This window comes from Rhinatrema bivittatum, chromosome 5 (assembly GCF_901001135.1).
Source record: "Rhinatrema bivittatum chromosome 5, aRhiBiv1.1, whole genome shotgun sequence".
Classification (NCBI taxonomy): domain Eukaryota; kingdom Metazoa; phylum Chordata; class Amphibia; order Gymnophiona; family Rhinatrematidae; genus Rhinatrema; species Rhinatrema bivittatum.
In genome coordinates, this window is record NC_042619.1 from 343,915,032 (window position 1) to 343,940,181 (window position 25,150).

Here is a 25,150-nt window from a genome sequence, read left to right on the forward strand (position 1 = left end):
GTCACGCTCACAGCCCCCAGAAACAGCACTACAGCGAGCGCAGGTGTCACGCTCACAGCCCCCAGAAACAGTACTACTGCGAGCACAGTACTACAGCGAGCACAGGTGTCACGCTCACAGCCCCCAGAAACAATACTACAGCGAGCGCAGTACTACAGCGAGCACAGGTGTCACGCTCACATCCCCCAGAAACAGTACCACAGCGAGCGCGGGCGTCACGCTCACAGCCCCCGGAAACAGTACCACAGCGAGCGCAGGCGTCACGCTCACAGCCCCCGGAAACAGTACCACAGCGAGCGCAGGCGTCACGCTCACAGCCCCCGGAAACAGTACCACAGCGAGCGCAGGCGTCACGCTCACAGCCCCCGGAAACAGTACTACAGCGAGCACAGGTGTGCGTCACGCTCACAGCCCCCGGAAAAGTACTACAGCGAGCACAGGTGTCACGCTCACAGCCCCCAGAAACAGTACTACAGCGAGCACAGGTGTGCGTCACGCTCACAGCCCCCAGAAAACAGTACTACAGCGAGCGCAGGTGTGCGTTACGCTCACAGCCCCCAGAAACAGTACTACAGCGAGCACAAGCGTCACGCTCACAGCCCCCAGAAACAGCAGTACAGCGAGCGCAGGGGTCACGCTCACAGCCCGAGAAACAGCACTACAGCGAGCGCAGGCGTCACGCTCACAGCCCCCAGAAACAGCACTACAGCGAGCGCAGGCGTCACGCTCACAGCCCCCGGAAACAGTACTACAGCGAGCGCAGGCGTCACGCTCACAGCCCCCGGAAACAGCACTACAGCGAGCGCAGGTATCACGCTCACAGCCCCCAGAAACAGCACTATAGCGAGCGCAGGTGTCACGCTCACAGCCCCCAGAAACAGCACTATAGCGAGCACAGGTGTCACGCTCACAGCCCCCAGAAACAGTACTACAGCAACCGCAGTACTACAGCGGGCACAGGTGTCACGCTCACAGCCCCCAGAAACAGTACTACAGCGAGCGCAGGTATCACGCTCACAGCCCCCAGAAACAGTACTACAGCTAGCATGGGTGTTACGCTCACAGCCCCCAGAAACAGTACTACAGCGAGCGCAGGGTGTCACGCTCACAGCCCCCAGAAACAGTATTACAGCGAGCGCAGGCGTCACGCTCACAGCCCCCAGAAACAGTACTACAGTGAGCGCAGGTGTCACGCTCACACCCCCCCAGAAACAGTATTACAGCGAGCGCGGGCATCACGCTCACAGCCCCCAGAAACAGTACTACAGCGAGCGCGGGCGTCACGCTCACAGCCCCCAGAAACAGTACTACAGCGAGCGCAGGCGTCACGCTCACAGCCCCCAGAAACAGCACTACAGCGAGCGCAGGCGTCACGCTCACAGCCCCCAGAAACAGCACTACAGCGAGCGCAGGTGTCACGCTCACAGCACCCAGAATCAGCACAAACAGCGAGCGCAGGTGTCACGCTCACAGCCCCCAGAAACAGTACTACAGCCAGCACAGGTGTCACGCTCACAGCCCCCAGAAACAGCACTACAGCAAGCGCAGGTCTCACGCTCACAACCCCCAGAAACAGTACTACAGCGAGCACAGGTGTCACGCTCACAGCCCCCAGAAACAGTACTGCAGCGAGCGCAGTACTACTGCGAGCACAGGTGTCACGCTCACACCCCCAAAAACAGTACTACAGCGAGCGCGGGCGTCACGCTCACAGCCCCCGGAAACAGTACTACAGCGAGCGCAGGTGTCACGCTCACAGCCCCCAGAAACAGTACTACAGCGAGCGCAGTACTACAGCGGGCACAGGTGTCACGCTCACAGCCCCCAGAAACAGTACTACAGCGAGCGCAGGTATCACGCTCACAGCCCCCGGAAACAGTACTACAGCGAGCGCGGGCGTCACGCTCACAGCCCCCAGAAACAGTACTACAGCGAGCACAGGTGTGCGTCACGCTCACAGCCCCCAGACACAGTAATACAGCGAGCGCATGTGTCACGCTCACAGCCCCCAGAAACAGCACTACAGCGAGCGCAGGTATCAAGCTCACAGCCCCAGAAACAGCACTACAGCGAGCGCAGGTGTCACGCTCACAGCCCCCAGAAACAGTACTACAGCGAGCGCAGGTGTCACGCTCACAGCCCCCAGAAACAGTACTACAGCGAGCGCAGGTGTCACGCTCATAGCCCCCAGAAACAGTACTACAGCGAGCGCAGTACTACAGCGAGCACAGGCGTGACGCTCACACCCCCCGGAAACAGTACCACAGCGAGCGCGGGCGTGACGCTCACAGCCCCCGGGAACAGTACCACAGCGAGCGCGGGCGTCACGCTCACAGCCCCCGGAAACAGTACCACAGCGAGCGCGGGCGTCACGCTCACAGCCCCCGGAAACTGTACTACAGTGAGCACAGGTGTGCGTCACGCTCACAGCCCCCGGAAACAGTACTACAGCGAGCGCAGGTGTCATGCTCACAGCCCCCAGAAACAGCACTACAGCGAGCGCAGGTGTCACGCTCACAGCCCCCAGAAACAGCAGTACAGCGAGCGCAGGTGTCACGCTCACAGCCCCCAGAAACAGTACTACAGCTAGCATGGGTGTTACGCTCACAGCCCCCAGAAACAGTACTACAACGAGCGCAGTACTACAGCGAGCACAGGTGTCACGCTCACAGCCCCCAGAAACAGTACTACAGCGAGCGCAGTACTACAGCGAGCACAGGCGTCACGCTCACACCCCCCGGAAACAGTACTACAGCGAGCGCAGGCGTCACGCTCACAGCCCCCGGAAACAGTACTACAGCTAGCATGGGTGTTACGCTCACAGCCCCCAGAAACAGTACTACAGCCAGCGCAGGTGTCACGCTCACAGCCCCCAGAAACAGTACTACAGCGAGCGCAGGCGTCACGCTCACAGCCCCCAGAAACAGTACTACAGCGAACACAGGTGTGCGTCACGCTCACAGCCCCCAGAAACAGTACTACAGCGAGCGCAGGCGTCACGCTCACAGCCCCAGAAACAGTACTACAGCGAGCGCAGGTGTGCGTCACGCTCACAGCCCCCAGAAACAGTACTACAGCGAGCGCAGGCGTCACGCTCACAGCCCCCGGAAACAGTACTACAGCGATCGCAGGTGTCACGCTCACAGCCCCCGGAAAACAGCTCTACTGTGAGCGCAGGTGTCACGCCCACAGCCCCCAGAAAAAGTACTACAGCGAGCGCAGTACTACAGCGAGCACAGGTGTCACGCTCACAGCCCCCAGAAACAGTACTACAGCGAGCGCAGGTATCACGCTCACAGCCCCCAGAAACAGTACTACAGCTAGCATGGGTGTTACGCTCACAGCCCCCAGAAACAGTACTACAGCGCGCGGCAGGCGTCACGCTCACAGCCCCCCAAAACAGTACTACAGTGAGCGCAGGGTGCGTCACGCTCACAGCCCCAGAAACAGTACTACAGCGAGCGCAGGTGTGCGTCCACGCTCACAGCCCCCAGAAACAGTACTACGCGAGCGCAGGTGTCACGCTCATAGCCCCCAGAAACAGTACTACAGCGAGCGCAGTACCTACAGCGAGCACAGGCTGTACGCTCACACCCCCGGAAACAGTACCACAGCGAGCGGCGGGCGTGACGCTCACAGCCCCCGGAAACAGTACCAGAGCGAGCGCGGGCGTCATGCTCACAGCCCCCGGAAACAGTACCACAGCGAGCGCGGGCGTCACGCTCACAGCCCCCGGAAACAGTACTACAGCGAGCGCGGGCGTCACGCTCACAGCCCCCGGAAACAGTACCACAGCGAGCACAGGTGTGCGTCACGCTCACAGCCCCCGGAAACAGTACTACAGCGAGCGCAGGTGTCACGCTCACAGCCCCCAGAAACAGCACTACAGCGAGCGCAGGTGTCACGCTCACAGCCCCCAGAAACAGCACTACAGCGAGCGCAGGTGTCACGCTCACAGCCCCCAGAAACAGTACTACAGCTAGCATGGGTGTTACGCTCACAGACCCCAGAAACAGTACTACAACGAGCGCAGTACTACAGCGAGCACAGGTGTCACGCTCACAGCCCCCAGAAACAGTACTACAGCGAGCGCAGTACTACAGCGAGCACAGGCGTCACGCTCACACCCCCCGGAAACAGTACTACAGCGAGCGCAGGCGTCACGCTCACAGCCCCCGGAAACAGTACTACAGCTAGCATGGGTGTTACGCTCACAGCCCCCAGAAACAGTACTACAGCCAGCGCAGGTGTCACGCTCACAGCCCCCAGAAACAGTACTACAGCGAACACAGGTGTGCGTCACGCTCACAGCCCCCAGAAACAGTACTACAGCGAGCGCAGGCGTCACGCTCACAGCCCCCAGAAACAGTACTACAGCGAGCGCAGGTGTGCGTCACGCTCACAGCCCCCAGAAACAGTACTACAGCGAGCGCAGGTGTGCGTCACGCTCACAGCCCCCGGAAACAGTACTACAGCGAGCGCGGGTGTCACGCTCACAGCCCCCAGAAACAGTACTACAGCGAGCGCGGGTGTCACGCTCCCAGCCCCCAGAAACAGTACTACAGGTGGTGGACATCTTATCATCACGCATGAAAGCCTTCAAGTCACTAGGTGGCCATCTTAGAGACAGACACTTCCTGTTCACAGCTAAAGAGCACTGCTCAGGGGGCTGCAAAGGCAGGTAAGCAAAACAGAGTGATGAAAAAATTAAGAATATTCCAGAAGTAGTTTAAGAAATGAAATCAAGAACAACAACAAAAACCAGAAGGATAAATATTCATGCTGTAGCTCAGACAAAAAAAAATGACCGAGGGGCTCAAAAGGGAACTGCCATCCATGCTTTAGTAAAGCAAAAGCTCTGAGCTACAAGACAAGGAGCCATCCCGTGCCGCTGGATATCATCCATGCGTCAGGGATAATTCAGTCCTGCTTGCAGATGGAGAAATAAGAGGTGATCTCAGGGCTACAACACTTATTCTAGGGCATTCTAGGTTAATTTTTGCAGTTTATGGTTTGCTCTGTGATGATTCAACTACACAGATACCCAAGGTAGTTTGGTGTAGGTTGGTTGCGGATAATAAAATGTTGGATAGATGAGCTATGGTGAACAAGATACTGGCAATAGCCTCCTAGACAGTTAAGATTTTGCTCAAATTGTATCTAAAAATTCTTGTGAATTCAGTATAGGAATGCAAAAAAAAAAAAGTGTCAGAGACTGATCATTCTTTGTGGAAACACAGTTTATAAGGTTTAATTAGCCCTGCATCCAACATTTTAAAGCTTTAACACTCACCTGCGAGTACACCGTGGAAACGAGATGAGTTGAAATCTTCAGCAGTTGCTTGGCTCCGTCCACCCATTTAATTTCAGGACCAGAGTGCTGTATTTATAGTGGGGAAGTTGGAGAGAAGGAAAGTATTTAAGTACAACATCCAACTCTGCATTCACATCACACATTCCTGAAAGAGCTTTGCCTGGAAAACGCAAACTGAAATCAGATTTACAGAAGCAGCAGCAGCACAAAATCTGAAAACCGCAATGCAATTAAGAATTTCTGATTGAGGGACCCTATTAGGATTCAAACATGGCGCCTCAGCGTTGAGGCGCCATGTTTGAATCCTTTTAGAGACGGTGAATGTGTGTCAGGGATTAACAGAATATTTTGGCCTATATGAAATTGAAATTATTCCCCTGAAGAAGACTGAGGTTCAGTTGAAACATGATTCATGTTGGGAGCATCTGTTGGCCAAGTATTCTTTTTACTTTTGGTGTTTGGTGATAGAGTGTAAGACACATTGAACATAATAGTATAAGACTCGATAAAGAACTATTAATATAATAAAGCAATAGTGTGTAGATACAAATGACAATAAGTGATTAAAAAGAAAAATGCTCTAAAGACTGAATACAGCCTACGGCCCATTGCATGGCGAGAGGCTGCAGATTAAAGTTCTATAGAGCTCTAAATCTATGATATTGTCATTTGGTGAGATTAGGAATTATGTGAAAACGGTTTGTGGATTATATTCCGTCTCCTCTCTCCTTGTATTCAGTTATTTATCAATTGGAGAGGTAGCTGCTTCTTTTTGGTTGTTGTGACCATACATAAACTAATACATGATGAAAAATCGGACTGGCTAAATACAGCATTACGAGTACACGTCCCTCACGATCGGCAAACAAAGCTCTCAATCATTCCCTCAGTAAAAACTGCAAGACTAACCCAAGTGAGAGAAAGGGCCTTATCACTAGCAGGCCCCACACTTGCTAACACAATGCCTCCAGAGATCAGATTGCAAAGAGATCTCAAAACCTTTCAGAAAAGCTTAAAAACATGGCTTTTTAAACAAGCATTTTATAAAGAGACTGGAGAATAGGAAATACACAGGAATAGGCAGAAGAACAACACCTGCGCACAGCACTATGCTAAGAATGTGCATCTCAATAATCTATGAAATCTACCTCACAATAAACGTAATTGTAAACACTATGAATATGATTTTTACCTGTGAACAGTACCTTACAGGTACACCTGTTCATGACCTACTTCACTAAACAAGTGATTGTCTATAACGATTTATTGTAACTGAACCTTTTGTGGCACCTGTTGGAATGTACGATAGTATGCACCCACTTACATTAATGTGTCTACATGTAAACCATTGCGATGGTATATTACTTAGAAAGATTTTAAATAAATAAATGGTAGAGAGGGAAAAGCAGATAGGCACACAGGTGGTATTCTCCTCACTCCTCCCAGTAAGGATAAAGGTCCAGGCAGGGAGGCTCGCATACTGGTGATAAATGAACAGCTGCATATGTGGTGTTGATGTGAATGTTTTGGCTTCCTGGATCATGGGATGATAAAGGATTTGAGAGCAGAAATGGGATCCACTTGTTGAAGAAGGAATGCAGCATCTTTCAACACAGAATTGCAAACCAACTAAGGAAGGTTTTAAACTACAATCATTGGGGATGGGTGAACAGAACCCTAAGATAACTAAAACAAATACTCATATAGAAATGGGGAAAAAAGGCAATATTTGGAAAGCTATGTACACTAATGCTAATAGTTGCAGATCGAGAGGCAGTCATGGAAGAAACTGATTTAGATATAGTAACTGTCATGGAGACCTGGTTCACAGAAAACCATGACTATCTAAGCCCAGTGATGCTTTTGCTTTAATATTGTTCTTTATATATAATGCCATGCCTTTTCCTTTCTCCTTCCTAACCGGTCCTTCCTGAATAGATTGTAGACAGGTATAACTATATCCCAATCATTGGTAACAGATTCATTTTAATCACTGAGATCCTACCAAACCATGAGAATTGCATCCGCTCCCACTTTTCAAGGTCTCCAATCAGCGACCGTATCAGGGGCCGATAATTCTGTTGCACTAACAAATCCAAATCCAGGCCCAATTTAACACCTAAATACCTAATGGGACCCTCTGTCCAATGAAATGGAAACTCCCACCTACCCTCTCTCAGCAGATCCGCAGGGAAATTCACCGGGAGTATCTCCGATTTATCCAGGTTGATCCATAGACCCGATAGATTTCCAAATTGCTCTAACTTTGCCAGCACCACTGGTAGTGAGATCTTATATTGCTGGAGTCCGCTCAGAACCCCATACACATCTACTGCTTGTTGTATTGCCTCTGCTAAAGGTTCCAAGCTTATGGCAAACAATAGTGGCGACAGAAGGCATCCCTATCAGGTTCCCCTGCGGATATGAAAATTCGCCGTATAGCTATGGTTAATCTTTAAGCACGCTAGGGGATCCTGGTATAGCTCCCTCACCCAAGTGGAAAAGGTGCCCCCTAATCCCATCTTGTCCAGTACGGCAAACAGGAAAGGCCAATAGACCCGGTCAAAGGCCTTTTCCGCATCTGTAGTCAAGAAAGTTGCTGGTTCACCTTTAGTTTTAGCTATATGGATCAGGTTAATCAATTTCCTAACATTATCGGCCATTATCCTGCCCGGCATGAACTCCGCTTGGCCTACATGAATCTAGGAAAGAGAAGAGGCAGTGTGGCATTATATATAAAGAACAACATTAAAGCAACAGCATTGAAGGCTTACGAGGTAAGGAGGAGAAACTGTGGGTTAATCTGGAAAGGGGGAATGGAAGATTATTTATGTAATATACAGACTTCCATCACAGAGGAGATGGATAGAGATTAAGGGAGCATATTCACAGGATTGCTGTGAAAGGGAAGGTGCTGCTGCTAGGGGATTTTAATATTCCAGATGTTGATTGGGACATCCCAACTGCAGTATTTTCTAGAAGCAGGGACATCCTGGATTCTCTGTAACTGATAAAGGAACCCACACGGAAGGGGGAGATACCATCAGGTCAGTATTTCTGGTACCGGGAACCAGCGACTGCTGGATGGTGTGGTGCATAAGAACATAAATGCCATACTGGGTCAGAACAAGGGTCCAACAAGCCCAGCATCCTGTTTCCAATCCAAGTCACAGGTACCTGGCAAGAACCCAAACATTAGATAGATCCCAAGCTACTATTGCTTATTAATTACCATCAAGGCAGTTTATGGATTTAACCTCTAGGAACTTATCCAAACCTTTTTTAAACCCAGTAACACTAACTGCTGTAACCACATCCCCTGGCAGTGAATTCCAGAGTTTAACTATGCGCTGAGTGAAAAAGAATTTTCTTCGATATGAGCTACTTGCTAACTTCATGGAGTGCCCCCTGGTCCTTCTATTATCTGAGAGTAAATAACTGATTTACATTAACTTTCATGATTTTGTAGATATCCCCCCCTCAGTCATCTCTTCTCCAAAGTGAACAGCCATAACTTCTTTAGCCTTTACTCATAGGGCAGCCAATTCCATGCCCCATATTCTGATCATCCTTCTCTGTACTTTTTTCATGGCAGCTATATCCTTTTTGAGATGCGGTGACCAGAACTACACAAGGTATTCAAGGTGCGGTCTTCACCATGGAGCAATACAGAAGCATTACATCCTCCATTTTATTTAACATTCTGTTTGCTTTTTTGATCACCACAGCACAATGGGCTGACGATTTCAATGTATTATCCACTATGACCCCAGATCTCGTTCCTGGATGGTAACGCTTAAGATAGAACCTAACATTATATAACTACAGCAAGTGTTATTTTTCCCTATATGCATCAATATTAGGATGCAAAAGATGAAGGTTCACTCTAAGGGCAAGGGTCCTAGACTTCAGGAAAACTAACTTTCTCAAAATGTGGGGAGTATCTCAAGGAGAGATATGATAGAGATATTCAGAAGAACATAAGAAATTGCCATGCTGGGTGAGACCAAGGGTCCATCAAACCCAGCATCCTGTTTCCAACAGAGGCCAAACCAGGCCACAAGAACCTGGCAAGTACCCAAACACTTAATCTCAAAGGTTTCCATGTACAGGAGGAGAACCTTCTTCAATGGAAAGGGGGCTCCAAAATGAGAGGTCATGAGAAGGTTGAAAGGAGAAGACTCAGTTGCCCTTAGGAAATATTTCTTTACAGAGAGTTGTGGATGTGTGGAACAGCCTCCTGGTGGAAATGGTGAAGACAAAAACAGTATCTGAATTCAAGAGAACATGGGATAATTACAAGGAAGTGATGAGAATAATGATAAATTAGACGCATGATGGGTCATATGGTCTATTTCTGCCATCATGTTTCTATGTTTATAGTTACACTATATTGTTTTTGAGATGGGGCTTTTTGACTACTGCTGCACACTGAGAAAAAGGATTTCAAAATATTGTCTATGTCGACTCCAAGATCCTTTTTCTGGGTGGGATCACAATACAGCACTCAGGATTGTGTACCTATAGTTTGGATAAGAACATAAGAACATAAGAAAATACCATACTGGGTCAGACCAAGGGTCCATCAAGCCCAGCATCCTGTTTCCAACAGTGGCCAATCCAGGCAATAAGAACCTGGCAAGTACCCAAAAACTAAGTCTATTCCATGTAACCATTGCTAATGGCAGTGGCTATTCTCTAAGTGAACTTAATAGCAGGTAATGGACTTCTCCTCCAAAAACTTATCCAATCCTTTTTTAAACACAGCTATACTAACTGCACGAACCACATTCTCTGGCAACAAATTCCAGAGTTTAATTGTGCGTTGAGTAAAATAGAACTTTCTCCGATTAGTTTTAAATGTGCCCCATGCTAACTTCATGGAGTGCCCCCTAGTCTTTCTACTATCCGAAAGAGTAAATTACCGATTCACATCTACCCGTTCTAGACCTCTCATGATTTTAAACACCTCTATCATATCCCCCCTCAGTCATCTCTTCTCCAAGCTGAAAAGTCCTAACCTCTTCAGCCTTTCCTCATAGGGGAGCTGTTCCATTCCCCTTATCATTTTGGTAGCCCTTCTCTGTACCTTCTCCATCGCAATTATATCTTTTTTGAGATGCGGCGACCAGAATTGTACACAGTATTCAAGGTGCGGTCTCACCATGGAGCGATACAGAGGCATTATGACATTTTCCGTTTTATTCATCATTCCTTTTCTAATAATTCCCAACATTCTGTTTGCTTTTTTGACTGCCGCAGCACACTGCACCGACCATTTCAATGTGTTATCCACTATGACACCTAGATCTCTTTCTTGGGTTGTAGCACCTAATATGGAACCCAACATTGTGTAATTATAGCATGGGTTATTTTTCCCTATATGCATCACCTTGCACTTATCCACACTAAATTTCATCTGCCATTTGGATGCCCAATTTTCCAGTCTCACAAGGTCTTCCTGCAATTTATCACAATCTGCTTGTGATTTAACTACTCTGAACAATTTTGTGTCATCTGCAAATTTGATTATCTCACTCGTCGTATTTCTTTCCAGATCATTTATAAATATATTGAACAGTAAGGGTCCCAATACAGATCCCTGAGGGGATCCTTTTTCTCCACTGAGAAAATTGCCCATTCAATCCTACTCTCTGTTTCCTGTCTTTTAGCCAGTTTGCAATCGACAATGTTAAATTTCATCTGCCATTTAACATAGTAATGACAGCAGAAAAGGAGCAAATTGTCCATCCATTCTGCCCAGTAACCTCCTTATGGTAGCATCTGCCATGCAGATTACCCCCATTTTCTCTTAAGGGTAGGAAAAGATGTTTCATTCAGTTATCCGCAAGCCATAACACCCATAAAAAATGTACTGCTAGCAATATTTTTACTGGGTGATGAGCTTTCTGGAAAATTCAGACAGTGCTGCTTGATGTGCTTTGCTTATCAACTTGGTGGTAGAATCAGTCCTGTGCTTTTTTTTCCTTATGTCCGTGTATCAGTACCCTAAACTGTAAAAGTCATGATCAGTATTGGTTATCGTCTGAATCCAATTCCTCTTCTATCCCTCCCCTTCCCCACGGCAAAGCAGATAGCAATGTTGCAGTTGTGTCAAAAGCATCAAGCTTTGTTGGTTAAGGGTGGTAATCTCATGCCTTCTGTTAAGGGTACTAGTAACTGCTGCTCCATCCATGCAGGTTACCCCCATGCTTACTGGTGCCCCCAGTTTCGTAAGGTTCTTCCGCCATTCTTCCCAATTGGCTTGTGATCTAATTACTGAATAATGTTGTATCATCAGCTCATTTATAAATATAATAAAATGCACCCGATCAAATACAAATCCTTGGAGCACTCCACTGAGAAAAATTACCATTCAGTCCAGTCAGTTTCCGATCTTCCAGTTAGAAATCCACAATAGGATGTCGCTTTCTATCCCAAGACTCTAATCTCTTGATAAGCCTCTGCGGGACTTTGTCACATGCATTAAATTCAGATGTACTATAATCAGACTCACCCGTGACCACATGTTTATTAACCCCTTCAAAAAATCTAACATTTATAAGAAGAATTCCTTTTGCTAAATCCATGTTGGCTCGGCCCCATTAATGTATGTCTAGCTAGATGACCTGCAATTTTGCTCTTCAGAATAGCTGCTGCTATTTTGGCAATTACTGGTCAAACTCACAGCAGGTCTGTAATTTCACAGCTCGCCTGAGGAACTATATTTAAAAATAGGCATTATACTGGCCACCATCCAGGTACGGTCGCTGATCTGAATGAGATTACGAGTAATAAGTCTGCAATTTAATTTTTCAGTTTCTTCAGAACTCGGGCGTGTATACCATCCACTCCTGGGAATTTATTACTCTTTAGTTTGTCTATTTACACTATTCACCATGATTTGCTTGTTACTCTGAATCATCACCTTCAATGAATATTGCACCATAGTTATCATCCTGACATCCTCCTCAGGAAAGGCCAAGGGAAAAAAAAATCATTTAATTTTTTTGTTATGGTCTAGTCTTCCTTGAAAGCCCCTCTTACCCTTTCTTTATCTGGAGGTCTGACTCCCTCACCGGCTCCTTGCTTCAAATATACTTGAACATTTTTTATACTGTGTTTTTGTCTTTCTGGCAAGATTTTTCCCAAATTCTTTTTGGTCTGCCTTATTAATGCTTTACATCTAACTTGTAAGTGCTTATGTTCTTGTCTATTTTCTTCCTTTGCATCCAATTTTTGAAAAATATCTTTTTGGCTTTGATAGCCTCTTTCACCTCACCATTTAACTAAGCTGGCAGTCATTTGGTCTTCTTTCTACTTTTTCTTAAATGAACAGAATGCATCTTTTTTGGGCTTCAAGATGATGGTTTCAGACTTCATTCATATCTCATGCAAACCTTTAACATTTGCAATCACTTTTAGTTTCTTTTTTTCTAATTTTCTAATGTTATCAGTCTACTTGTTTAGAGTTAAAGGTTACTGCAGATTTCCTGAATATCTTCCCTTTAGAAATTATATTCAATTTGATCACATTATGATCACCTTTGCCAACCAGCAGAATCACAACTGATTCAGATACCAGATCTTACATTGTAGTGAGAATTAGACTCTTAAAATCCAGGACCAGCTTCTCTATGAAGCAGTAATTATACCATCTGGAAACTCTACCCCACCCCCCACCCCAGTATGTCCTGATATGACATTTATCCAAATATTGGGGTAATTTAAATCTCCGATTATTGTACTGCCTAATTCATTAGCTTTCCTAATTTCAGAATTCAAGAAAACAAGGAACAAGCACAGAAGATCCCTGAGGAAGAGGGAGAGACTATAACATTTGAGCAGGAGATATGGCTGGGCAGACTGGATTAGCTATATGATCGACCTTCCATCATGCTCTGTTTTTCTATTAGACTTCATTAAGGTTTTTGACATCATTCCACATAAAAGGCTCATAAAAAGGCTTGACAGCTTAGAGATGAGTTTCTTAGTGTAAGGATTGTGGATCCTTGTTGCTGTGGAGAGGTTGGCTCAGCGTACAGGGAAGGTCCTGTAGGATCTCCCTGGCAGGATTAGGCTGGCAGGAGACTGGTCTGGAGCTTCATCTATTCCAGTCCCCTTAGGCTGAGCCCTCAGGTTCAGGGAACCAGCAGGACTTAGGTGTGAGTCTCGTGGACGTTGGTAAAGATGTCTCGGCCATGGCTAGGGTTAGAGGCAGGCAGTAGATGAGGATGGTCAAGGTCAATGGGAGGTGGCTGGCAAGGATGGTCAGAGATCAAGTTATGGTCAAGGCAGGCAGCCGGCAAGCACTGTTACACTATATTGTACCACTTAGGTGGTAAACCGGGTTAGATTTTGGCTAGTGTGAGACTATACAGGATATAGGCAGACATTGTTTATTATAATTATTATTGATTTATTTTTGAACTTGCTTATGCCAGGTGATAGGATGAGGGATTCCCTCTTAGAGCTCCAATTAAGTCGCTGCAGGGGAGATTTATATTCAATGTAAAAAGAAGAAAGCAGACAAAAGGTCAGTTGTGTGGCCAGCTGGGGATCAGAAGCAAGGGATTTTCGGGTTTTTTTCCTCCCCCATTGTAATGAGCTGTTTGTGCTGAAGAGTGGGGAGTGCTGAAGGCAGCAGCTGTGGCCTGGAGGTGCGGGAGGGAACGTGGCAGGAGCAGAAGGAAACTCTGTTGTCAGTAACAGCAGCTCCTGTCCTTCCAAGCCGGGGAAGCAAATCTGGGAAAGTGTCAGGCCCAGGGAGAGCGACACCAGCGCTTCTGACAGCTGCTCGCTGGGGGAGGGAAGGGCGGATTCAGTGAAGTCACAACTACTGCAGACAAAGCCAGGGCCACCAAGAGTTGCAGGACGAGTGCCGACGAGTGTGGTCAGACTCTCGGGCCACGATTTCCCCACCTCTGCTCTAAGGAAAGGAGAGTCACCAGCCGAATGCCACAGGGATCAGTCATGTCCTAATCAGCCTTGTTACATACAATCCCGTAAGAAGGTAAAAATGAGGAGTCATCTGAGAAAGCCTGAAGAGTGGTCGAGAGTTTGCTAACTAAAATTTAATGCCAAAAAGTAGCAGTCATGTATTTGCTGTGGGGTCACTCACTGGAACAGTTTATTTGTAGAGCAAGGAGCTAATATGCATAAAACAGAAGGACCTGAAAGTGACTGTGTCTCCTGTGTGATGGGAGCCACATGTACATTAGAAAGCCACCAGCAGAAAGAAGGTGGAGATATCATGGGTGAGATAATATCTGCAGCACTGTATCCTATTCTAGAGGCCATAGCGCCAAAGGTCACAGACAGAGGAGAGCTACCAAAATGGGAAAAAGTCCAGATAGCAAAAATTATATTTAAGAATTGAAGAGGAAAACTTTCAGACCTGCTCGCGTGTGCTCCCGGCCAAAAAAAGGTTGAGAGCCACTGCTCTAGAGGAGGGAGGGTACAGGCTAAAGGCATTCGTCAGTGCTTTGTACATCTTGTAACATTATATAAATGATCAACAGTGAATGATTAGTAAAATTATACACAGGATGCAAGCAGTGCTGTCCTGGAGAGCAAAGGCTCTGCAGAAAACAGTATGGGAAAAGCAAATTAGCAAGGTACATCGGGTCACCCTAACAGCCTTCGAGATTAAAGGACATTCTGTATGTAACAGGAAACCAGTGCAACCAGCATAGGGGTTACGTGCTCGCTTGTGGGGCGGGCAGCAGTATATGACACAAGCCAAAGTGGCCTAATCTGGCAACGTGGCAGCCCCACATACAGGGAATTACAATAATCAATAGCAGAGAAAAACTGAACCACGCAACCAAAATCACCTTTTGAAAGTATCTAACTTCAAATGAAGAAGAAGTGTCAATGTAAAAGGTTCTGATTTTAAAATCTCTCTGATCCGTGGTGGACAGGATAAACTTGAATCAATACATCTCCTAAATCCCTTACAACATTTATACATCAGTGTACAGCCCCGGACTATGAACAAGGGGAGGATGACTGTTAATCCACAGCGCCTCCGTTTGGCAGGGGTAAGAAATAATTGGTTATTCCTTAGCCAATTAGTTGTTTCCAAAGATAAATGCCTCCTCTATATCATCATACACTAGAGAACAAAGTTACATATCGTCAGCATAAGCTCTAAAGGTTAAACCAAGTGCTGAGAAAGTGGCTGCAGACAGATATTAAACAATGCAGGGGGAGAGCCGATCCTTGAACACCCGTATATGTGCACATCCCCATTCAGAGCTGTTACTGCCTGTAACCTGCATCTGACGCCCTGGAAGAAATGAACAAAGCCAGCGCCAGACTGCAGGCAGCCTAAGTAATATTAAATGATCAGCAGCAGCAAAAGCAGATGTTTTATCCAAGAGAACTGACCTGCCTTGACCAATCTCTTTCACACATAAGATTTAAAGACCGTGACTTGCCTTTAAAATGTGATTTTAAGAGAAACGTGCTGGTAAGCAAATCACTAAAATATATTTATGATTTTTGTTTTTTGCTTGTGGAGACTTTTGCAGCCTCCCAGTTTTCAGTGCAATGATTAATTTGTGTACCTTATGTTTTCTTTCAGCCCCCCTGATAAAGCTGACTGGTGAAACATGGCCCACGTTGCAAGAACAACTATTTTGGTCACACCTGGTTAAGCAGAGGGAAGTATTTTTACTCCTCTTTATGAGGAGTTACATTGCTTTTAAAAGACAAATCATGTGGGAGAGTGATTTTGGTAACACTATTCTTTTGATTTTTGGGTACACACAAGTGTTTTTTGGTGCTCAGTGATTACTAGAGATGTGAATCGGAACTGAAATCCGAACCGATTCTGGTTCCGATTCACATCTCTAGTAATTACAAACAACTGCCAATTGAGGAAAAGGTGCATGGGAGTAACTCACTAATGTGGGGATAACTACCCTTAACCAATAAGTCTTGATACTCTTGATGCAATTGCAATATTGCTCTCCGCTTCAATGGCAGACGGAAAAGGGAAGATGAATTCAGACAACAACTAATGAGGGTCCTAACTTTTACAGTCTGGGGAATTGCTAAGTATGAGGTAACCTGCAAGGGATTACTACCCTTAACCAGTAAAGCCTTGATGCGTCTGACGCAACTCTGTCATCACTCTCCGCTCTGATGGTGGTGGAAGAGGAACTGGATTCAGATGCCCACCAACACCAGTCGGCACGGTCTGGGGTACTGATCCGCAGACATAAGTGAAAAAGACCAGGACTGCTTCTAAGGCAAGAAAACACATCAATACTGTCTGAATTTTCAAGGCGGTTCAGTGAATAACTGCACGGAGCAGCAGAAGAGAAACTTGGGATAAGCTGCATGGTGCAGCAGATATTACCATACGAAACTTGCTGGGCAGACTGGACGGACCATTTGATCTTTTTCTGCCATCATTAATGTGTTACTTTGTCTCCCCGCGCATATACCTGTGATATTAAAGAAAGGGCATAGATGACTCTATATAAGTGCTTTTTTCCCACTTGTTCTGTTTTCACTTGTTTTGTTTGAAATTCTCAAATGCCACAATTTTGTAGTAAAACCTTATGAACCAGGAAACTCTTTGTTTGATTATAGAAATTAAGTGCACCACTTAAGTAATGCATTCAACACGTTTGGCACCTGCAAACAAACTAATCATAATGATTTTTTGAGGCTCTGACAAACCGTGTCCACACTTCTGAGTAAAAAAAAAAAAATATTGAAAAACCGATAAAGGTAATGCAGTAAACAAAGAGCTGCAGAAAGTACACTTGTGTTGAGCTTTGCATTGACTGTGTACCTTTCCCATCCCGAGTTCCTGGTAACTGAGGTAGCCTGGAGGAAGATTGGAGGACACAGGAATGTGCTGCTCGTTTGTCACTACTCTGCCATCTTTCACAAGTAGAAGCCAGGCATAGCCAACTACAAGAAACAAAAAAAAGTATGCATGAAGTTTCACTCCAAGAGCTGAAATGTAAATAGTATCTACTGGTTTCAGGAACATCTAGAAACGTCTAGAGCTGCAAATGGAATGCCACTAAGAATTTCATCATAGGGACAACAAGCGTGCATGCCGACGGCCCGGTTCCTATTGCAAATACATCTGAAGAAATGAAACAAGAAAATAGCAATACATAAAAAGTACCAAGGTCGGTATTGCTGTTCACTAATGGCTGGCCCAATTAATAGCTTGAAGAAAAAACATTCTCCAGCATGTCATTAAAATCTGACAAATGATTCTTGCTTTATTAATCATCTGAAAAGGCCTCCAACTCCACAGTTAATGTCTCAAGTTTCAAAAGAAGAGCCAGAGAACGCTGCGCGCTGCCGTACGGGCAGTACAGGTTCAATATTCAATATTCAAGCAAGGCTTCTACTCCTCGGGTCAGCCGAGGCAGCGGCAGAGGCAGCATTGACAAATCCTGGGAGAGAGTGAGGCTCGGTCACTGCGCAACGGTGACACCATGGCCACACTCGGAGGGAGCAGCAGCGGGCGGCAGTTTAAGGAAGCCCAGCTGGCTGTAAATGGAGGGTCAGCACCACCAGCACGTTTTCAGCTGCAAGGGGAGGAAACTGCTAACTAAAAATACAAACACAAACCAATTATATTATTTGTTTTTAAACATTAAGAGACACTATTCTAGTACAATGACACTGATGCTTACAAGAATGTCATGCAAAGGATAATATGCATTAACAATAAAGCTTATTAGTACAAGACTAAGTCATTTCACTGTGACAAATAAGAAAAAATATGATCTTCGCCTCAAACCTTGGGCTTCTATGACATCTTTCTTCTTCGTAGTCCCTTTGCTTGAAGTATCACAACTAACATGGTAGAATGTGAACAACAAGTGATGCTTTTCCTGGAGCTGTGTGGGCAGCTCAATTTTAATCTGAAAGAGAGAGAGAGAGAGAGAGAAGAGAGGCTTCATCCTTTGCCCAACTACAAACTCCTCAGTCAGTGCAGGGGCGTACGGCGCTCCTTACTGTACCCGTACCACAGGGACAGGTCCGCGGGCATCTGTAGCTGAAGGGTTCACAGATTTAACAGTCTCTTATGCTTTCCTCACAGACAAACAAAGTGCCTATTTTAATTGGTCTCCAGTATTCCTCATGCTAACACTGCGCAGAGCGAGAGGAGGTACAAATCATGACAAGTTGGGAAAGCGTACTCTATTTAGATGTTTTATATACCGTCGTTCCAACTGAGAATCAGTAGATCACAACGGTTTACAGGTTAAACATTCATACTTGTACTACGTGTTGTAAAGGTAGACATACAAGAATGAAAACCGGACAACATTATGATTATTACTGACGCAAACCTGCAGGCTCTTCAGTAGGCAAGCATTTTAAGCTTGCAATACAGACCCACCTTATTAATAAAATGCTTTATTTGAAAATCAGTGTAAGAGGGGTTAAGCATCATAAGAACATAAGAACATGCCATACTGGGTCAGACCAAGGATCCATCAAGCCCAGCATCCTGTTTCCAACAGTGGCCAATCCAGGCCATAAGAACCTGGCAAGTACCCAAACACTAAGTCTATTCCATGTAACCATTGCTAATGGCAGTGGCTATTCTCTAAGGGGGTAATTTTCAAAGGAGTTACGTGCATAAATGTAACTACTATTGTAGCAATTTTCAAAAGCCATTTACTCATGTAAAGTGCACTTATGCGAGTAAATCCTATGGACGATTCAATGGCATATATTGTAGCAATTTTCAAAAGCCCACTTACTCGAGTAAAGTGCATTTACATGCGTAAAACCCAGTTTTACGCATGTAAATGCTTTTTAAAATCAGACCCTAAGTGAACTTAATAGCAGGTAATGGACTTCTCCTCCAAGAACTTATCCAATCCTTTTTTAAACACAGCTATACTAACTGCACTAACCACATCCTCTGGCAACAAATTCCAGAGTTTAATTGTGCGTTGAGTGAAAAAGAACTTTCTCCGATTAGTTTTAAATGTGCCCCATGCTAACTTCATGGAGTGCCCCCTAGTCTTTCTACTATCCGAAAGTGTAAATAACCGATTCACATCTACCCGTTCTAGACCTCTCATGATTTTAAACACCTCTATCATATCCCCCCTCAGTCGTCTCTTCTCCAAGCTGAAAAATCCTAACCTCTTTAGCCTTTCCTCATAGGGGAGTTGTTCCATTCCCTTTATCATTTTGGTTGCCCTTCTCTGTACCTTCTCCATCGCAACTATATCTTTTTTGAGATGCGGCGACCAGAATTGTACACAGTATTCAAGTTGCGGTCTCCCATGGAGCGAAACAAAGGCATTATGACATTTTCCGTTCTATTAACCATTCCCTTCCTTATAATTCCTAACATTCTGCTTTTTTGACTGCTGCAGCACACTGAGCAGAGGATTTCAAAGTATTATCCACTATGATGCCTAGATCTTTTTCCTGGGTGGTAGCTCCTCATATGGAACCTAACATCGTGTAACTACAGCATGAATTATTTTTCCCCATATGCAACACCTTGAAAATCCTCTCCTAGAGGGTTTTCAAGATACCCATAAATGAATATGCATAGATGTGTATACAATGGAGAACTAATATATGCAAATTTATCTCATGTATATTCATTGTGGTAATCCTGAAAACCTGACTGGCTAGGTGCACCTCCAGGAGAGGGCTAGGAATGCTATAATTTGTTCATATTTTCACACTGCTCTGTTGCATCTGATGCCTTTTCTTTTTAAACTTTTAGCCAAGTGTTTATTTTTTTGTAGTTCCCTTTTCCAGATGCACTATCACACATTTTTCTGGTATATTATGGATAACACAGATTCTGCCTAAATATAAAAATGCTTAAAATACAGGCTGTTTAATATTTACTGAATCTGCTGTTTGCCCCCTCCCCCCTATAAAGTCTATGTACTGAAGTTTTGGAAAACTGACAAACAGAAAGTTGCTGAAGTGGTAATTAAACATTTCTTTTACCTCGTCATAAAACTCTGGATTTTGTTGATGATGTAAAACTGCAGCAAAAGCATTTCTTACAAATATTGGTCCACCTGGTCTTCCATAAATGCACTAAAAACAAAGACAAACCCATGTCAGTGATTTGATTTTCAAGAGGAAATGCTAATATTGCTTTAGCAGCATAAAATGACATTTCTCATGTCGAAGACCTCATTCCACTTTCTTAACTAATGACTTTCCCACGCCTTGCAAACCAATGAAATGCATTGCATGGGATTTAAAAGGTTTGAATCAAATTTTGCAAGACAGTCAAAGAGTATAATATGGCTAGGACACTTCGTATTAAACAATAATCCAAAAGTATTTCAACGCATCATGAGGTTAAAATTAAAGTTTTACTAAGCAGTTTTCCTACCTTTTCCCAGCACATGGAAAATGCTCAGCACATCTAACACAATGCACGCTTTCATATGAAACCTGATCCACCCATCTGCCTCATGTTAGTGATTTTTATTTTATTTAAAAAAGTTTTTATATACGGCACAATAAGGCATTTATATGTCCGTCTAGGTGGTTTACAAAAATGCAAACATAATTTAAAATAAAAAGTGCTTTTATAACCTGCAGTATGTACTTAATCACCAGAACCCATAAATGACAAATGTACAGTACAGCAGAATGAAAACGAAGGCGCATATGGGCATTAGAAAAGAAGAGTTATCCCTATCACAGCTTGTGTGCTGTGAGTTATTTGTAACTGTGAGAGAAATACTTCCATGCAAACGACTGCTGGTTCTCTGAAGGCAGGAGCGCCCTCCATTCAAACCAGGGCATTACCCCTGATGCAGAGAGACTGCACGTGGCACTAGAAATGTAACCCCTGATTACAGCACAATGGGGAAAAAAACAAAGTTAAAACAAAAAAAATAGTCAAAACGTCTCCGAGTAAGTGGTGGTGGTGGTGGTGGCAGCCCGCACCTACCTACTTATCCAGGTAAGTAGCACTTACTCACATACTCACTTACTCACATAGCCCGCCAGGGACTCCTCCACCTCCGACCTGCGCCCAACGCACATTTTACAGTCTTTACGCATTTTTAAACTTCCGATGCATTAGCATATCATTAACTCACTGCATCAGGCGTCATTAAAAACCAGAGCCCGTTTTATTAGGCCAAGATTACTGCATTGGCCTGTCAGTAACTTATGAGAGAGACTGGTGGACCTAAATACGTTTAATCCTCGATTCATCAAGCGCAGCGTCCTGGCCAGTCCAGATCACTTGGGAGTGCCTGGCAGATCCCAGTGCAAAGATCCAATCTTTATCCCTCACTCCCAGAAGCAAGAGATGGCAATTTCCAGGTTTAATACATCTCTCCTCCAGAAACTTGTCCAAACCCTTTTTAAAACTTAGCGGTGCTCCCAGACTTTACCACGTCCTCTGGCAATATTTTTCAATCTGTTTTAAACCTGTTAGTTTCACGGCGTGTCCCCTAATAGAGGTGCGGATTTGAAAGGGAAATAACTTTTCCCTATTTAACTGTTCCACCTCACTCCTCTCTCCTCTCCCCCCTCTGTCCTCTCTCCTCTCCTATCCCCCCCCTCTCAGTCCTCTCTCCTCTCCTACCCCCCCCCTCAGTCCTCTCTCCTCTCCTATCCCCCCTCTCAGTCCTCTCTCCTCTCCTATCCCCCCCCTCTCAGTCCTCTCTCCTCTCCTATCCCCCCCCTCTCAGTCCTCTCTCCTCTCCTCTCCCCCCTCTCAGTCCTCTCTCCTCTCCTATCCCCCCTCTCAGTCCTCTCTCCTCTCCTATCCCCCCTCTCAGTCCTCTCTCCTCTCCCCCCTCTCAGTCCTCTCTCCTCTCCTATCCCCCCTCTCAGTCCTCTCTCCTCTCCCCCTCTCAGTCCTCACTCCTCTCCTATCCCCCCCTCTCAGTCCTCTCCTCTCTCTCAGTCCTCACTCCTCTCCTCTCCCCCCTCTCAGTCCTCTCTCCTCCATGCTGAAGAGCACTAACCTGTTTAGCCTTCCCATCCCACTTCTTGTTATTGCCCGGCTCTTTACCTTGTCTGCTTCTGTTTTATCTTTTTTGAGATGAGGTGACCTAGACCTGCACACAATACTCGAGGTACAGTTAAGTTGCACCTTTTGTTTAATTCCAAAATTCTAATATTTATTTTATTTTAAAAAAGCACAATTTTGTTAAAACCTGAGAATAAACTCTCAGTCGGAGCAGACTCCGGGTTAATCTACCATGATGTGATTTTATGAATGACTTTTCAATCCTTGAAGGGGTTTTTCTCTCTCTCTCTCTTTCAGTCCGGCCAGGAACGTGTGCTAGCTCTCCATGACATTTGTATGTTCTGAACATGTCACAAATTGTACTGTAAGATAACCACTACTGCCCTAAACCGATTTTGGTAATATGGAGTCACCCAGGACAGAAACCACCACTATCATCCTTTTTGCTAATGCAGAAGACAATTTTGGAGCAGGCGGTTTTAATGTGGGTACTTTACATACATTTTCAAAGACAAACAACCTGTATTGCTTCTTTTTGAAAACTGGTGTGAAGTCCATGCATAGCGACCCAATTTTGTAACACAGTGCTTAGAGATAAAGTCAATGTATACAGATGTGGACTTCAGTCAATTTTCAAAGTAGACTTATGCACACAACTTTTGATTTTAGATGTGTGCAAATAGTTTCCCAGCCCTTTCAAAAAGCCTATATATGCACGTAAAATGGCGTTTTTGTGTGTACGTATGATTTCAAAAATTCAGTCCTAAAACCGGCCATGTATTTGTGCAGGTAATGGAGAGAAGGCAAGGGGACAACAACACTCATGTACATGTAAAGTAACTAAAATGGTCTGGGGGTCTGTTTCAAAAGAGCTACGAGGAGAGACTGAAGGACCTAAATATGTACTCCCTGGAGGAGAGGAGGTGCAGAGGAGATAGGATACAGACCTTCAGATACCCTGGAAGAGAGGAGGTGCAGAGGAGATAGGATACAGACCTTCAGATACCTGACAGGCATTAATGAGAAACAAAATTCCAACCTTTTCCGTTGCAAAGGAAACTGTAGAACTAGGGGTCACGATATGAAACTCCATACTAGGAAATATTTCTTCACAGAGAGGGTGATGGATCCCTGGAATGACCTCCCGGAAGACGTGGTAAAGACGAGAACAGTAAATGAATTAAAAAAGACATGGGACAAACACTGTGGATCCCTAGAGGCTTGAGGTTGGTAGTGAAGAAAGAGTGGGTGTAAGATTTCTGCATGGGGGTAGCTTGCATGGAGCTGCACTTACTATCATAAGCAAAGTGTTGGGCAGACCGGATAGGCCATTATTTGCCGTAATTAGTGTTATTATACCGTACATGCAGTGCTCTCCTTCCCCAACCTAAACATATGCCCATCGAACATCTCTTTTTCCAACAGCTAAACAATAGACTCGGGAGGAAGAGAATCAGTCAATGTGAAATGGCATAGGAATAGCCTAGTGGTTAGGGTTCGAGTCCTGCTATTGCTCCTTGTGACCTTGGGCAAGTCACTTTACCCTCCATTGCCTCAGATTTTGAGCCCTCTGGGGATAGGGAAATACCCACAGTACCTGAATGTAAACCCGTGTGATATCTCAGATTGAATGTCAGTATATTAAAAATAATAAATATAAACACACACTATGTGGCTGGATTTGGGACCTATTTATTTTTGAAAGCTGTACTGAGCAGGGATTGTCTCAGGTGTTTTTTGTTCAGCGCAGCACTATGGAAGAGATAAAACATAGTATAAATAGAAGTAGTAAATATGATTGAATTGTATGGTCCCCAACCAAGGACTCTTGCTACAACGGCGGGCTAGAATAAACTAAGCTGGGAGGGAATATAAAACCCACGAGCAGGTGCAAATAAAAGCTTGGGGCACCCGTTCCCAGCCCTGGCTTCAAATGAGCTGGAAACCCAAAAGCAGGAAGAGGAATCTGCCGAGTCCGAAAGGTCTGCATGTGGTGGAAGCTGTTCATACTTTTAGCTGCACCTGCGGGCAGCATGTGTCAGTCACGCTATTTACTTGCATAAATGCTTTTGTACACTGCTCTTGCAAGATTCAGCATTAGTAAGACATTTTAGTGTCAAAATTTAAGTGCTGGAAATTTAGTCAATATCCAATAGCCAACAGCAGGAATTACAAAAAAAAAGGTTCATCAAAATTAAGCAGAATTCCTCATAAAAATATTTTCTTAAGTATTCTAGCAGATCTCACCAAATCCCTGTGAAGTTACTCTGTGTATAAAGTTTACCCATGTTCGAGTGCTCAATCACCATCAGCTCATATTTCCTTAGTTTCCCAATTAAAACCTATTTCTGTTTGCAAACCTGATCGTGCATAATAAGATCAGAATGTAAAGCAGACATGGGCTGGCCCAAGTTTTATGATCCCTAATTCTCCAGGTCACTGAACTGTAAATGTTTTTCTGGATTGAAATTATATCAGTTTTAATTTTAAGCAGAAGGTTTAATCCTATTTGGCAATGGTTGTTACATCATCTACACAATGCAGTCAGGCAGCAGGGTATTAACCCCTTATTGTATAGCTCTCAATGTCAGCCAAAGGCAAGAAGACATCTGCATTCGGATCTTAGGCAAAAAAGGCTATAAAGCAATAATGCTAGTTAATCACAAGTATACACCATGCTGTCATATCATTAAGACGAGCCCTGGTTTTCCATTCAGTCTGAGATCCCCGGGTGTCGTAGGATGAACTCATGATTTTGAAAGGAGCAGTAACACAGGCACAGTTTCACTTTGTATTCACCTGTAAACCTAAGCTTCTCCTCATAATTTAAATAATCCCCTTTGTGCACCCCTTTGTGTTAT

The 25,150-nt window shown here is 45.0% G+C and overlaps 1 protein-coding gene across 6 annotated transcripts in view; it reads right to left on the reverse strand.

Annotated features, from left to right (window-relative positions):
• Nucleotides 1–25,150, reverse strand: part of DOCK9 (dedicator of cytokinesis 9) — a 491,864-nt gene that overhangs the window by 153,672 nt on the left and 313,042 nt on the right. For all 6 annotated transcript variants that reach the window (XM_029604490.1, XM_029604488.1, XM_029604486.1 and 3 more), the window contains exons 19-22: nucleotides 20,291–20,383; nucleotides 18,096–18,219; nucleotides 17,124–17,245; nucleotides 5,294–5,380 (exon numbers count right to left, since the gene is read on the reverse strand). In XM_029604490.1, the coding sequence (XP_029460350.1) occupies nucleotides 5,294–5,380; nucleotides 17,124–17,245; nucleotides 18,096–18,219; nucleotides 20,291–20,383 (426 nt within the window). The remainder of the gene's footprint in view (nucleotides 1–5,293; nucleotides 5,381–17,123; nucleotides 17,246–18,095; nucleotides 18,220–20,290; nucleotides 20,384–25,150) is intronic.